Consider the following 16,106-nt stretch of genomic DNA (forward strand, 5'->3'; position numbering starts at 1 on the left):
ATTCTTTTTTTTTTTTTTGCCTTTTTTGGAGGGCAGTTGGGGTTAAGTAACTTGCCCGAGGTTACACGACTAGGTTTTTTTGGTCTGTTTGTTTGTTTTTGTGGGTGTTAAGTGTCTGAGGCCGGAACCAAACTCGGGTCCTCCGACTCCAGGGTTGGAGCTCTTACTCATTGCGACACCTAGCCACCCCTCAAGTATTCTTGATGAAAAGACCAGAGTTGAATAGAAAATTTAATACCTTTCTACATTGAGGGATTGAAGGGCTTGGAATATGAAATTCTGGGCGACAAAGGAGCTAGGATTAAAACCAAGAATCGCCTACCCAGCAAAACAGGCGAAAACATGGACATTCAATGAAACAGCAGACTTTCAAGCATTCTTGATGAAAACACCAGAGCTGAGCAGAAAATTTGACTTTCAAATACAAGAAATTAAGAGAAGCATGAAAAGCTCACTTAAGAGTTTCCTGTCATAAACATCTCTCTGATAATACGATCAGAAGATCCCTGACCAGCCCTACTTGGAATCCTCATGTGGATCTTCTGCCTCTAAAGTCTGTCTCAGAGGGCTCAGCCAAGAGACTCCACTGATTTGTTTGGATTTGACCCTTTGAAGTTTTAAAATGCTTTAATACCAATATTCAAATGAATCTGATAAGCACAAAAGATTAGCCCGGACAGCAAGATAAATAAATGAATGAATGAGAACTTTTAAGCATTCTCCATAAGAAGATCAGAGTTGGGTAAAACCTTTAAAGTACTAATGCAAGAAACCAGAAAAACCTAGAAAGGTAAAATACCTTTGAGAAATTGGAAGGGGCTTTATGATGATAAATTACTTACATTCACATAAGGGAAAAGAGACATATCCCTTCAAAATTTCACTGTCTTGAAGGGTGACAGAAAACAAACATAAAAAACACTGTTAGCTTAAGAGAGTTCAGAAGGAAGAATGGACAGCTGGAGTAATTTTGAAATAAACACTTGGAATTTGTTATACATGTTTTTAAAAAAGCAGGAGATATTAAGTGGACATTGACAGTTTCATAGAAAATCCTCTTTTTCTGTTTAAGTTTAGAATAAATTTTAAAAGAAAGATGAACATGGAACTTAGGAGTAGTTTGGTTCCACCTTGTTGATTTTGAGAGAGGAAAGAAATGGAGTACATTAGTAAAGAAATTGAGAAGTGGAAGGAGCCTAGTATTTCTCACATTTGAAGTGTGTGAGAGTGGAGAAAGGAGTGAAGATAGATAGTTATTTCACAAACCTCAGTCTTATCTGAATTAAACAAAAGAGAGTTAAGCACACATATACATAATTTGGCTTAAAACTACATCAAGTTCAGTACAGAAACAGGTAGAGACAGGGAAATGGGAGAGGCATGTTTAAGAGGAACGGTAGAGTTAGAGAAGAGAATCAGTACAAACTGAGCAAGCTTCAACTTTGGAGGCTGGATCATAAAGGAATCATTAAAAGGAAAAAAAAATTATAAGAACCATTGATTGGAATCTGGGCATGTTTTAAAGTGTAGAGCACCAGAGTGGGGAAGAAAGTTATGTGAACTTAAATGATAACCATACTTTGCCCAAGGATGACACTGGTTCTGTTCAGCTTAATCTTCATATTTTAGTAAAAAGAAAAATTTCACAGTAGTCACACATTAATAGTTAGCAAAACAGTGGGCCTACAAATAGCTAAGGTTAATAGTGTATCCACACTGATGGTCTCTGTGACCTTTCTTTATAAGCCATTCAGGAGTGGACTGAGCAGAACTGGCAAGAAGGGCTAGTGAGAGGATCAATCAGTCGCTCCTATAGTGGAACTTTAATACTTTTCATATTTTAAGAAACTAATTGTGACATTCAGTCCAACACTTACTTATTTAGTAGTTGCTGCGATTTGTCCTCCGACTCTAAATCTGGTGCTCTCTATACTACCATACTTTACTTCTCATCTTTCATAGTTATTCTTCACATTATCATAACTAATTTAAGAGTTACTGGTAAGCTTTAAGTCTTAGCATGCAGTTATATCAAGGGAATAAATATCTAGTTAATTTTGATAAATGTCTAAAATTCATATCTTTTATATGTCTATCTTATGTGTTTTTAAAATAGGAATCTTTGAATTACTGATCTGTTTTCTTTGTGTGGGTAAATGAACTTTTTAAAATTTGAGTTAGTAACTATATAAGAAAGCCTGTAAGAACACAATAACTTTTTAAAAATAGATTTGTACTGATATTTTTGTTTTTATGTCTTCTAAAATTCCGATCACTGTTCCTCCCCCTCCTAGAGAGCCACTCATCATAACAAAGAATTTTTTAAAAGAGGAATAAGGAAAAAATAGTTCGGTAAAACCAATTTAACACATCAAAAAAATTTGACTTTATATGCAATATTCTATCCTTATCAACCCTAAACCTCTATAAAGGAGCTGAGAAAAATTGTGTGTACGTATGTATGTATGTGTGTGTGTGTGTCATATAGTTGATCTTTCCATTCACAATGTTGTAGTCTTGTGTATGTTGTTTTCTTGGCTCTGTTTACTTTATTTTGCTTCAGTTCATGTACATATTGACTCTTGATCAATTGATAGGTTGATGACATCTTAGGAGAAGGGAGTGATGACAGTGACACTGAAAAGAAGAAGCTAGAAGAAGAGGGAGAGAAACCCCAGAAGGGTGAAACTGAGAATCTTGGAACAAAAATTGAACAAAGACCTGGATCATCATCGTCGAGTGAAAGAAGCCTGACAGGCAGTATACCCAGGTAAGAATTATACATGTGAAGACAAAAAGAAATGACTAGAATTTAATGTCAGATATGGGGGCTGGGGGGAGGAGGGGAGGTGTTGCTTTGTTTTAAAAATTTTTTAATTCTTTACAGATTTTTACCTAATAGTATAATCTCTAACTTAAGTTTTATCAAAATGATCTCATTTCAACTTTCAAAAATAGAAACTGGTTATAATCTTACATAAAAGGAGTATAAAGTAGTGTTTGGTTTTTGTTTACTTATAACATGTTCAGTGCATACTATATTTACAAACAATAACAGATTGACAGAGATAAGATAGTACAAAAGGGAATGTTTTGCAGTTAACGGTATTCATCTAAAAGATTAACTAATGTTATTCCTTCTGTGTCTGTAATGTGAAAATTTTGCAGGTCATCTAAAAACTGTGATTATTAGCTCCATATATCTGCTTTTCCAACTTTTTTGGCTATAAATGAAGTTGGAAAACTAAGGATTGCAGCTAAGTGGAAGGTTAGTTTACAGTTTCACCTTACACAAATGAATAACAGAGCTGAGACATTGGTTTTACGTGGGAACCAAGGATAATATCAAACATCATTCTGTTGTTATTTGATATCTCTCTCTCTCTCTCTCCAATGGAGCTTAGGCAAGGGGACAACCATGAAGCTATTTGTACTTTATTCACCAAGATGCAGATCATGAAGTACAAATATTCTTTTTAAGTCCTCTGTACCAAATCAGCTTACACTTTAATATTTTGATTAAACTCAGTATAAGAAATGAGTTTATAACAAGAACTGTCCAAAAAATTTAATGGTTTGTTTGGCAAAGGAAAGTAGCTGGTGTTGTAGATACACTGTTGGACTTGAAGTCAGACGACCTGAATTTGAATCCTACCTCATTTGCTGTTACTGGGTGAGTTACGTATGCCCTCTCAGCCTCACTTTCTTCGTTTGTTAAATGAGGCTAATACTAGCACTTGCCTCACAGGGTGGTTGGGAGGATCAAATGAAATAATATCTGCAAAATACTTTGCAAAACTTAAACCACTATCTAAGTGCTAGTTATAATAATTATTTTTATTATTATCATCATCCACAAAGTCATATGTACTCTATTCTCCTCTGCCCCTCCTTTTTACTGCTCTACAATAAGTTACTGAAGGAAATTATAAAATCCTAGGTGGGACTTTACAACATACCAGGCAGATGATCAGTCATTCAGCCCCAGCTTATAGGTTCACATGACAGGAAGCTCATTATTTCCTCAGAGAGCTAACTCTGTTTTCTGAGAGCTCCTCTCATCAAGAAGTTTTCCTGACAACGTAAAGTCCATGATCGCAAATAGTGACTTCATACGTAGATTAAATGTTTTCTGAATAAATGTACTATATTATAACAATGGAACAATTCAGTCTAAAAGTCCAACTAATATCATTAAATACTAAATTGTTAGTGTCTTCATCTTATCTGAAAGTGTTTGTTCCTTTTGGGTACCACGTTATGTCCCTAACTAGCATTGTGTCCCTGTTCACCTTAGTGCAGCTCGTGACTCGAAGGGAGCATGTAACATAATTTTTATCAAGTTAAAATAAGGGCATTTTGAGAAAATTCGATAATTTTAAGCTTTGTCTTAAGTAATAATAGTAATACCATTTATATAGTGCTTTAAAGTTGAATAGCATGTTACAAACATCTTATTCGATTATTACAGTATCTCTATGAGGTAGGTGCTATGATTATCTCAGCTTTATAGATGAGGAAACTGAGGCAGCTAGGTTAAATGTTTGCCCAGAGTCACACAATAGGTGTCTGAAGCTGGACTTGAACTCAGGTCTTAGCTCCCAGGTCCAGTGCTCGGTTGGCTGCACTATCTAGGCTTACACGGTAATATTTGATGATAGGAAGGGCTATTAAAATAATGAGGAAGAAAACATTTTACTGACTTTATTAATCCACCTAACTCCCTTTGTAAGAAACAGTGGCAAACCAGTTAAGAGGAGAGCAGTAACACAAAACATTCTTTTACATTGAATGTTCGTTTATAGGTTTATCAAGACATTCAGGTACTTGTTGGAGAACATAGTAAGGTTCCCTGGGATCTAAGAGGTAAAGTTCACAACATAGAGTTTTGGGGCTGCCCTCCCAGGAGCATGAAGGAAAGATGAGGAAATGTATCCCTTCTAGGGCTGCATGCTTGCATGCTGCTTTTCTTCCCTTTGGAGAAGTTGTTGGATTTTTTTTTTTTTTAAGTTATTGTTGCCATTGCAAATTGTTTCTTTTCTCCTGGTGAGTCCACTGAGTAAGGTGGGTATTTTTCATCTGGAAGCAATTGTACTAATACTTTAAAAGAAACACATTCTTTGAGTAGTATTTCAGTAAGACCTTGATTAATGGTTCTGGTGGAAACCTCAGTATGGCATTGCTTGTTATCAGTGCCCTGCTACCCTGTATAATGCGTTGCAGGGGGTAGAATTTCATTAACTCTGTTGAAATCTAAGGTAAGATTTTTCAGTTGCATACAACTATTTTTGTTTGTTCTTTCTAAATTTACATAGATTTCAGCTCTCATGTTGCTCAATCTGAGTCTTAATACTGACTTTATTAATCCTATAGTTAATAGTGACTCTCAGTCAGCCTTGTCTTAGCATTTACCCCTTCATCAAGGCTTCAGACTGAATAAATTATGTCATGTTATTTTCAGAGAAGAAATTGCTAAATCAAAAAGAAAAAAATGAGACTCAAAGGAATACTTTTCTCAAGTTCCAAGTTGATAATTCCTTTCCCTTATTTCCCAAGCTATTTTTTATGAATATTAGTTTCAGGATTATATATATACTAAATATACCTAGTTGTATCAATCAACAAGCATTTATTAAGCACTTACAATATGCCAGATACCGTGCTATGTGCTGGGGAATCCAGAGAAAGACATAACCAGGGTCTTTGTCCTCAAGGAGCTTACATAGTAATAAGGGAAACAATATATAAAGCAATAGATCCATACAAGATACACACAGAGTAGAAAGGAGGTAACTGTAAAGGAAAAGGGTGAAGTAGATGGGGAAAGAAAGAGCAGGCCACCAAGAAAGGCCTGTACAAAGTATCATTTGAACTGAATCTAGAAGGAATTCAGGGAGGTCAAAAATAGCTCTAGTAATTTCACTTACCTTTTCTTATTAGCTTTGCCTTCACTTTCCAACTGAGTTGTCACCTAGTTTTATTCCCTAATCTACAAATCCTCATCACCTTTTTCTTTTTCTTTCTTTCTTTCTTTCTTTCTTTCTTTCTTTCTTTCTTTCTTTCTTTCTTTCTTTCTCTCTCTCTCTCTCTCTCTCTCTCTCTCTCTCTCTCTTTCTCTCTTTCTTTCTTTTTCTTTCTTTCTAATTAATTTGTTTGTTTCCCTTTAGTTTACAGGATTCAATTCCTCAATTCCTTGAGTTTCATATTTTGTCCCCCTCCCCTCCCCTCATCACCTTTTTCTATAATCTTCTAGGTGGTGTCCCTACCTCGGCTCCATTCCATCTTGCACTGAACTGCCAAAATGATTTTCCTGAAGTCATTCCACACCTCCTACATAAACTCCAGTGGCTCCCCTTTACCCCCAGGAACAAAAAAATTAATTGCATTTATATAACAAACAAAAAAATGCATTTTGGCATCTCGGGCCCTTCAGAAATTGACATCTTCCTTACCATTCCTTACATGAAATTCCATCTCCCCATTCTGCACTATTCGTTTCCCATGCCTGGAGTGATCTGCCCTCTCATCCCTGTCCTTTTCCCTGGATTCCTTCAAGACTCAAGCTCAAATCCCACCTTTTGCAGGAGGCCTCTCTTAGGCTCTTCCATCCCCACTCCCTTGCAGCTAGTTCTTTTCCACTGAGATTATCTTCCATCTTCTCTACATATATCTTGTATGTTGTTTCCTCCTTTAGAATGTGAGCTCTTCAAGGACTGAGCCCCTATATTGGTCTGTCTTTGTATTACCATAGTGTAGCACAGTATCTGGCACACAATAAGCACTTCATAAAGAACTTAATAACTGACTGACAATTGTAATTTTTTTTGTCTTCTTTGCCAATCTAGTGGGTGTAATGCAGAATCTCAGAATTGTTATAATTTTCATTTCTCTAATTATTAGTGATTTGGAGAATTTTTTTTCATTAGGCTGTCAATAGCTTGAACATCTTTAAGAACTAACTGTTCCTGTCGTTTGACCATTCATCTATTGGGGAATGATTCTTGATATATACAAATCATTTCCTCATGTATCTTGAATAGCTGAGCTATCTCAGAGAAACATTGTGCAAAGATTTTTTTTATAGTTAATTCTATTTCTAATTTTAACTAACTAAACTTCTGATTTTAACTTTTTGTTTGTATGTAAACTTTTCAATTTATGTAGAGATATTTCTTTCCCTGATCTTTTGATTGGTTTATTGTATGGCCTTTTGATATAGCTATGACTAATATAACATTTATAGATTGCATTCATCACCATTTTTATAGAATTTTCTGTATCCTCATTCAAGAGCATTATGAGTAGTTGAATTAATGAAGAATCCAGGTTTAGCAAAGTTGGTACAATGATAACATAGTACAAGGTATGAGAAGAATGATTTCAGGGTTTCATCACAGTGCATAGTTGAGCTAGTCTCCTATTAACACTCAAGAGAGAAAAGGAAAGCCAAAGTAGAGGGGATGTTTTAGAAGCTAAGTCATGAGATAGAGAGGAGAAATTGAAGGCTAAGAAGTTATCAGAAAGAGGAATTTAAGATTTCAGAATCAAGGAAGTAATATAATTACAGATGATGGACCCAAGATGTATAGCTAAATTGGAGTAAAGACATGTCACTTACTCAAAGGATGTGACTAGTTTTGTAACTCACTATGAATTACCAAGATTGGTCTCCAAACATTTTTCTGTTTATCATTTGTAGCAGCAAGCACCCCAAGCGTCCTCAGGGTGGCCGCCCATACAGGTTCTTTGATCTGCTTTGTTAAAGGAAAGCAACTCAAAATGGGTTAACAAGCTTACTTTAATCAGTCAGACATATATCGTTTACCTTGTTCAGGGGAAAAAGGTCAGCACCCCAAACTTCAAAATATACAGACGGAATTATCAAGACATTAACAGATCAAGTAGACAGCTTTCCAAACTGACCAACCATTACATCCATACCCAGTCAACATCTGGGTTTCCACATCTGGGTTTTTCAAAGCCGGGGGACTCTCAACAACGGCTTCCCAGAATTCAGATCAAATCACAGAACACTTCTCAAAGTGAGTCCCAAAACAAAGCTACACATCAGGGCTTATATAGCCTTCTCCTGGCTCAGAGAATGTAACAACCTTATTGACTCACTGGCCAATCAAGAAGTATCTACTGAAAAACAAGCCTCCCACCACAGTCTTCAGGTGCACTTTAGCCTAGGGGCAGGGAAGATCTTTAAATTTGCATTTCCATTACATCATTCTACTAGCAATGAGTATGGATACTTTTTTTTTTTTTTGGTATGATCCCACAAGTATTTAGTTTTAGTTAGGTAGTTTTTTTTATTATTTTTGTCAATTTTCTGGGTTTGAGGTAGTATCTCAAGAATTGTATTAATTTGTAACTCTTTATTAATGAATGAATTCCTTCTAAAATTTACCTGTTAAAACTTTCAACTAATTATCCATTATGCACTAGGAACTCCCTTTGTACAGTTTTAAGGTTTTCTTAGTATTTTAGAGGTAGTGTTTTCTACCATCTTTGTCAGAAAATTCTTTTCCCAGTCCATTTTTCAAAATTATGTTGTTTATGGTTGTACAGAAGATTTTTTTTTTAATTAAAGCTGACGAAGCATATCTTGTAGATTTTTTTGAATAGAAAGTCACATCCATTCTACATTTGAGATAAACATCTTGTCCCTTTTGCTTCTAAAAACTTAACCATCTGGTTTCATGGAAGGAATCTTTCTAGATAGCCCAGTTTTAAATAGCTGAATACCATGATTTGTATATGTGTGTTTTTAAGTTTAAATAGCATGTTACAAACATTATCTTATTTGATTATTACAGTATCTCTATGAGGTAGGTGCTATGATTATCTCAACTTTACAGATGGGGAAACTGAGGCCCCTGGGTTAAATGTTTGCCCAGAGTCACTCAATAGTTGTCTGAAACTGGATTTGAACTTAGGTCTTAGCTATTTAAATGGAAATTTTTCAAAAATGCATAGTTTCACTTCTATACTCTTTTAAACAGAGTATGACGGCTTCATATTAGCATGGAATTTGGAGTTTTTGTTATTTGCCATAATAGAACATTCTCTTTTAAGGCAACTTTGATTTACTTCTTGTTGTTGAGTCATTTTCAGTTGTGTCCAGTTCTTTGTGACCCCATTTCGGATTTTCTTGGCAAAGATACTAGATTGGTTTGCCTCTTTCCTTCTCTAGCTCATTTTCCAGATGAGGAAACTGAGGCAAAGACAGTTAAATGATTTTGTACAAGGTCACAGCTAGTAAGTGTCCGAGGCCACATTTGAACTCACAAAGATAAGTCTTTTGGACTCCAAGCCCATCACTCTATCCAGTGTTATCACCTAACTGCCCTACCTAATAAGTAGCAAATAAAAGGAAATATAAAGGAGTTAGCTAGGTAAATACTATTGTACTTGGGCTCAAAAGTTGCCTACTTCTTATAGGAAGCAGGCAAGTATATAGGAGTTTAAGGATCACCATATTGTTTCAAGTTACTGACAATGCTTTCATTCAGAATCAAAACAAATTCTTCATATGTAGAGTGATTTTTCTTTTTTTTTTTTTAAGAGCTGTGGCACAATCCATACTGAAATTCAGCTTTAGTTTTGAACATAAGTATTCTAGTTGCCTGCACATCCTGCTGATTTCACATTGGCAAGCTGTTCTGTAGAATTATTAATTTCACTCAAATTCAAAAATGATTTTCTGAATGATAGATTGAAGGACATGTGGTTCTTTGCTTATGCGTAATTTCCTTAGCCAAATCAAAAAATATTTAATTGCCTACTACATGCAAGATACTATGTGGGATACTATGCGATGCCCTTGACAGAAAATGGCTTAGACAAAAATTATTTTGGTATTTTAGAAGCATTTGTTCACTTTATTCTAGTTGCAAGTTGTTATATTATGATATTATAAAAACTCCTCTGTTTTCTGCTGACCATGTCTTAAATATTCATTTCAGCATTTGAATATCTACTCTTTTGCCTAGTGTAGTTCTAGGTGTAGTATAGACCCCCTTTTCAAGATGCTGTTGTAAGAGTAGTTGAGAAAGTAGGATAAAACATTCTAGAAGAATTGGATAACAATATGATTTTTCAGGCATTTATTATTGAGAGACAACATGACAGAATCTTTAGAATACTGTACTGAACATAGAATCAGCAAGAATTGTGTTTGAATCCCATCCCTGACATTTATTAGCTTTGTGACCAAACTGTATGGCCAAGTCAGTTTGCTTCAAATTCGTCATCTGAGTCTCCAGTTCATCATCTGAAAAAAAGGGATAATGACACCTATAATGCCTAGAGCAGACAATGACAATGAGACTCCTGTGAGATGATGTTGTGTAGAAAGTACTTGTAAACTCCACAGAGCTATGGAAATGTCAGCTTTTTATTTTTAATAATTCTATAGGTCAGAGAAGAGACAGATAGAAACAACTCACAAAAGTAGTTGTTCAAATAAACATGTCCCCCAAAGATTTTATTCTCAAAGAACTAGAAAATTATAACTTGGACACTATGAAATTTCAATAATGACAAAAAGGCTCTATTACCTAGCTCTGGCCTAGTAGTCAATTTTCTCTCATTCTTCCTCATCCCAAACTTCTGAAAGAACACTCAAGTGACTTGAATAATTTATGTAATAAAAAACACTATAAAGACAATTTTGAAAGCCTTAAGAACTCTGACCAACCATGTTTGCAGAAAACCAGTGATGAGCCAGTGCTACTCATTTCCTGACAGATGATGAAATCAAAATGCATAATGAAACATACATTTTTGAACATGACCACTAATTAAAAAAAAAAAGATTTGAGATATGCCATTTCCACAGAGGAAGGAAACAAGCATTTATTAAAGTGCCTACTATATGCCTGATCCTTCACTAAGTGCTTTACAAATATTATCTCATTTGATCCTCACAGCAACTTTGTGAAAATAACCATGTGAGATAGATGCTATCATTATCCCCATTTTAGAGTTGAGTTGGACAGAAATTAAGTGACTTGCCCAGGATCACAGAGCTTGCAAATGTAGGCCACATTTAAAATTCAGGTCTTCTTTATTTTTCCCTCATATCACCTACCTGTGGTATAAACAGAAAATGTGAGGCCTAATAGCAAGACTTTACAGGAAACCATAACTAGTAGCATCCTTACTGGACAGTAATAAGCATGTCTCTGCCAGAGTAAATTAGACTTCAATATTACCATGTATTCATTTATATCTTTTAACAATAAAGTAGGATTCATCTATTTGGTAACTATTTTGCTCCTATTGTACAAAGCACAGCATTTGTGATCTTAATTAGGCTATATTTAATGTCCTTCACCTCAGCTTCTCTAATAGGATTTTTAATTTAATTATTTTTTTGTTCTGAACTTCACAAACACCCCCAAAAGTAAACATTTCCATTTACAAAATAGAGCATTCCATATGCTTTTAAAAGTATGTAATAAATTTAATATGCTATTTTTAAAACTTTCACGATTGTTTCTTTCAGAATTTACTTCATTTCTGTGTATTTTAAATTAAATTTTCTATTTTTCAATTATCAGGCTTTTGTTTTTTCTCTCTCATTTCTCCCACACTACTGTGGAAAGAAACCAACTCTTTTGTAAAAAATAAACATAGTCAAGCAGAACAAATAAAGGATACATATCATATTGCATGTTAGCCCATATTTCTATGTCAGGAGGTAGGTAGCAATATTCCTTGTAGGTCCCTGAATTGTGATTGATTATTGTGTTGATTAGAGTTTTGGAGTTTTTCAAAATTGTTAAGTTTTATAATGTTGGTATTATGAATTGTTCTCTTAGTTCTGCTCAGTTCACTCTTGCCATAAACTGTAATGTCCTTCCCAAGTTTCATTGAAAGCATCTTTTTCCTCATGTCATACAGTATAATAGTATTCCTTTTCATTCATATACTGTAATTTGTTCAGCCATTCCTCCAGTTGATGGGCACCCCCTTAGTTTCTAGTTCTGTGCACCACAAAAGGAGCTGCTATGTATATTTTTGAGCATCTAGGACTTTTTCCTTTTTTGATATCCTTGGGTTTTGGCCTAATTGTTTGCCTAATTATTAGTGGGTACTATTTAGTAGTATTTCTAGGTTCAAGAATATATACTAATTAATAATTTGTGGCATAGTTCCAAGTTGTTTTACAAAATGGCTTTCCCAGTTCACAGACTCATTGAGAGGACATCAGAGCTGTTTTCTCCAACATCATCATTTTTATCTACTTAATCAATCTGCTTGATGTAAGGTGGAACCTCAGATTTGCTTCAGTTTGCATTTCTCTAGTAGTGATTTGGGGCATTTTTTCATATGACTACACGCAGCTTTGATTTCCTCCCTGGAGACCATTTATCAATTGGGGAATGTTTCTTAGTCTTATAAATTTGATTCAGTTCTTTATGTATCTCAGAAATAAGACCTTTATCAGAGAAACTTGCTGCAAAGATTTTTTTTATTCACCTTCCTTTCTAACTTCATTGGATTTGTTTGGGCAAAAACATTTTAATTTTATTTATTTCCCTTCATCTTATTCTTTTCAACCTCTCCATACCTAGAATAAGAGGGGACTTAGAACAGGAGTGTACTTCAGCACACTGATTCTCTAATCTGGATGTAAACAACTTCTGCTTCCTAGTGCCCTTCTCTTCCCCTTACCCAGACCCAAATTTAAGAATTATAATCAATGCAATGACCAACTCTAATTCTAGAGGACCAGTGCTGAAGGATGCTGTGTACTCAAGAGGGAAGATGGGCTTAAGGTGCAGAATGAGGAATGTATTTTTAAATATGGCCAATGTGAGAATTTATTTCACTTGACTATGCATATTAGTTGCAAGGGTGGGGGTAGAAAGGAAGTTTTCTTTTTCCTTTAAAACAAATTCAGTTGAATGAGAGGGAGAGAGAAGGATTAAATTTGCTAGAAGAAAAGAAAGAAAAGAGGGTGTTTGAAGCATTTTTTAATGCATAGAAGAGAATAAAAGGAAGACGAGAACAGCAAAATAGAGACAATTTTATTGCCTTTTTTTTAGGGCAATTGCAGCTAAGTGACTTACCCAAGGTCACGCGGCTAGTTTTTTGTGTTAAGTGTGTGAGGTCAGATTTGAACTCAGGTCCTCCTGACTCCAGGGCCAGTGCTCTATTCACTGCGCCACTTAGCCTCCCCAAAAAGAGACAATTTTAAAAGACAGATGTTGAATATATTATATACTTAAGAGGAAAAGCAAGCTATGTATAATAGAGATTCACATTTTCATGTACAATCAATTCTCTTTCTTTTCTATTTTGTGTATGAATAAAGTACTCATTTTATTTGGTGGTGTATTTTAGAATAAAAATTAATTTTTAAAAACCTCTTCCAAAATGTATTTCAGTCAGTTATTAGCATTTATTAATCTCCTACCACATGCCATGCACTGTGCTAGATGCCAGGGGTACAAGAAAGGCAAAAAAAAATAGTCTCTGACCTTGAGGAGCTACCATCTAAAGTCTTTTTCAAATGCCCTGACCAAACCTGAAGAATATCTCCAACTATTGCTACTAATCAGAGAGTTTAACAAAGGGAAACTGTGTGAAAAGAAAATTAATTACATTTCAAAGTGTCAAAATTGTAGGGTAGGGGCAATCACTTGGTAATTGCCTCACTTGGTAATTTCATAGAAACAAATAATAGCAGTCAACTACTGGAAATATTATCTAGATATCTGAAGTTTTGATGAATCTGTCAGTAATAGGAATCGTGATAAAACTAATTGTTTGCTGAATTTAATAATATAAATTGGATAAATGGATCATATAGTGATATTTAAGGAAAATTTTAGATGAAGACATTAACAATGTATGATGTGTTCAAAACTTACCTGATAACTCAGTGTTGTAAGATTCTGTTCTACTCTATACCTCTTTTAAAAATTCAAGTGGAGCAAATGTTTTGACATGCCACTTTCTGTGAAGTCTTTTTTTTTTTAAATTTTTAAAGAGCACAGATCTTACTAACATTGAATTCAGTTTTTCACACTGGTAAAATCATAAAGAGTTTTAGGAAGGCACACTGAATATTATGTCACTGAAGTACTACTGACCCATCATGTAGTACAAAAAAATAAGGACATTACTTTTGGTCCTTGAAAGACAATTTATCTTTTGGTCCTTGGGAGACAGAAATTACCAAGTGTAGGATAGCTCACCCAAAAGCAGTAAAGGGAATGTTAAGCCATTGTGAGACAAGTTAATTTCACCTTAATTATGCGTTGTTGCCATAGTAATCTTACTCTGTATGAGAATAGCATAAAAGCTCAGTGTAAACAAGGAGAAAAATGTTTTAATATTTTATTTGGCAGCATTTCACATTTTTAGAAATGTTACCTATATAGGTAAAGAGAATTTATATGTAAATGCCATTTATTTAAAAATTTTAGTAATGCTTTAATTAAAATTATAACAGCATTTTATAGTTAATTGCTTTGTTGATTGATGTTATCTTAGTTTAATAGTTTTTCCATATCTACTTTTCCAAGAATAAATCTTGTGGCCTCCAAATATTTATTTCTTGAGAAAACATAATAGTTTATAACATTTTAAGTTTGTAACCAATTTAATATCATTCCAGACTTTTCCCTTTGTTGCTGACCTATAAGACATCTGTTTTTATTAGTCAAACCAAGGAACATTTTGTGGGAAATTATGATTTCTGGTACATTAGCCTCAAAATGCTGGGGATATTTCTTCCTCTCATCATACTATCTTGAATGAACTTATTGAGAACATTTTTTAATTCATATATTAACTAACTTTGATTTATGTATATGCATATATATACATAGATGTATGTATATGTGTGTGTATATATATATATATATAATTTCCCCCCAATTACATGTTAAAACAATTTTAAACATTTTTTTAAAGTTCTGAGTTTCAAATTCTAACTCTCCCTCCTTTCTTTCTCCCCTCCCCCTCCATGAGATGGTAAGCAATCAGATACAGGTTATACATGTGCAGTCAGGTATTAGTCATTTTAGTCCATATTAGTCATTTTGTACAAGAAGATTCAAATAAAAGAAAAAGAATGAAAGAAAGAAACTGAAAAATAGCATGTTTCAGTCAGTATTCAAACAATATCACTTCTTTCTCTGGACATGGATACTTTGCTTCATCATTAGTCCTTTGGAATTTTCTTAGATCATTGTATTGCTGAGAAAAGCTGAGTCATTCACAGTTCTTCATTGTACAGTATTACTATTACTGTGTACAATATTCTCCTTATTCTGCTCACTTCACTCTGCATCAGTTCGTGTAAGTCTTTCCAGGATTTTCTAAAATCATCCTGTTTGTCATTTCTCATAGCACAATAATACTCCATCACAATCATATACCATAGCTTGTTTAGCCATTCCCCAATTGATGGACATCCCTTTGATTTCCAATTCTTAAGCACCACAAAAAGAGCTGTTGTAAATATTTTTGTGTACTTTTGATTTTTTTTAAAGCAATTGGGATTAAGTAACTTGCTCAAGGTTACACAGCCAGTTATTTTGTGTGGGTGCTAAGTATCTGAGACTGGAACCAATCCTGGGTCTCCTGACTCTGGGGCCAGCGCTCTTACTCACTGTGCCACCTGGCCGCCCCATGTACCTTTGATTTTTAAAAAGCAAAAAAAAAAAAGTAACAGTCATATGCCTCTCTTGCTATAAAAGACATGAATACCAAGCATAATGTCTCTGTTGATTCTTTATATTCTATCATGTTGGGAAGGTTATTAAAATGTGATCAAGATTCAAATGTTTAACATGGCCATAATCAGTAACTAAATTTTTGTAAAATGGGTCAGTGGTTTGCCTCTGTTTTATACCAAAGACCTCAAGCCAGAGGACAATTTCTCTTTTATAAGTTTTGCAGAATGAAAAACAAAGAATAGAACAGGGTAGATGACATCATGGGTTTGGGGACAACATGATTGATTACAAAGCTGAAGTATAGGAGACAACATGATTGGTTGGTTATTGTCCTTTGTTCTTGAAGGGGACCAAAATGATATCACTATGGTAAAGTCAAGTTATAGTGTGTCTGACTGTGGC

General features: G+C 34.5%; 1 protein-coding gene across 3 annotated transcripts in view; it reads left to right on the plus strand.

Annotated features, from left to right (window-relative positions):
- The window catches only part of CTDP1 (CTD phosphatase subunit 1), a 188,535-nt gene that overhangs the window by 129,200 nt on the left and 43,229 nt on the right, over positions 1–16,106 (plus strand). For 2 of the 3 annotated variants that reach the window (XM_069095009.1, XM_069095011.1), the window contains one exon: positions 2,598–2,770. In XM_069095009.1, the coding sequence (XP_068951110.1) occupies positions 2,598–2,770 (173 nt within the window). Of the gene's footprint in view, positions 1–2,597; positions 2,771–16,106 lie in introns of those variants that run through there. The other variant, XM_069095010.1, reaches the window with a different exon arrangement.

This window comes from Petaurus breviceps, unplaced genomic scaffold, assembly GCF_028583685.1.
Source record: "Petaurus breviceps papuanus isolate PSGF00001 unplaced genomic scaffold, PetGlider_PUasm1.0 224, whole genome shotgun sequence".
NCBI classification, from domain to species: Eukaryota; Metazoa; Chordata; class Mammalia; order Diprotodontia; family Petauridae; genus Petaurus; species Petaurus breviceps.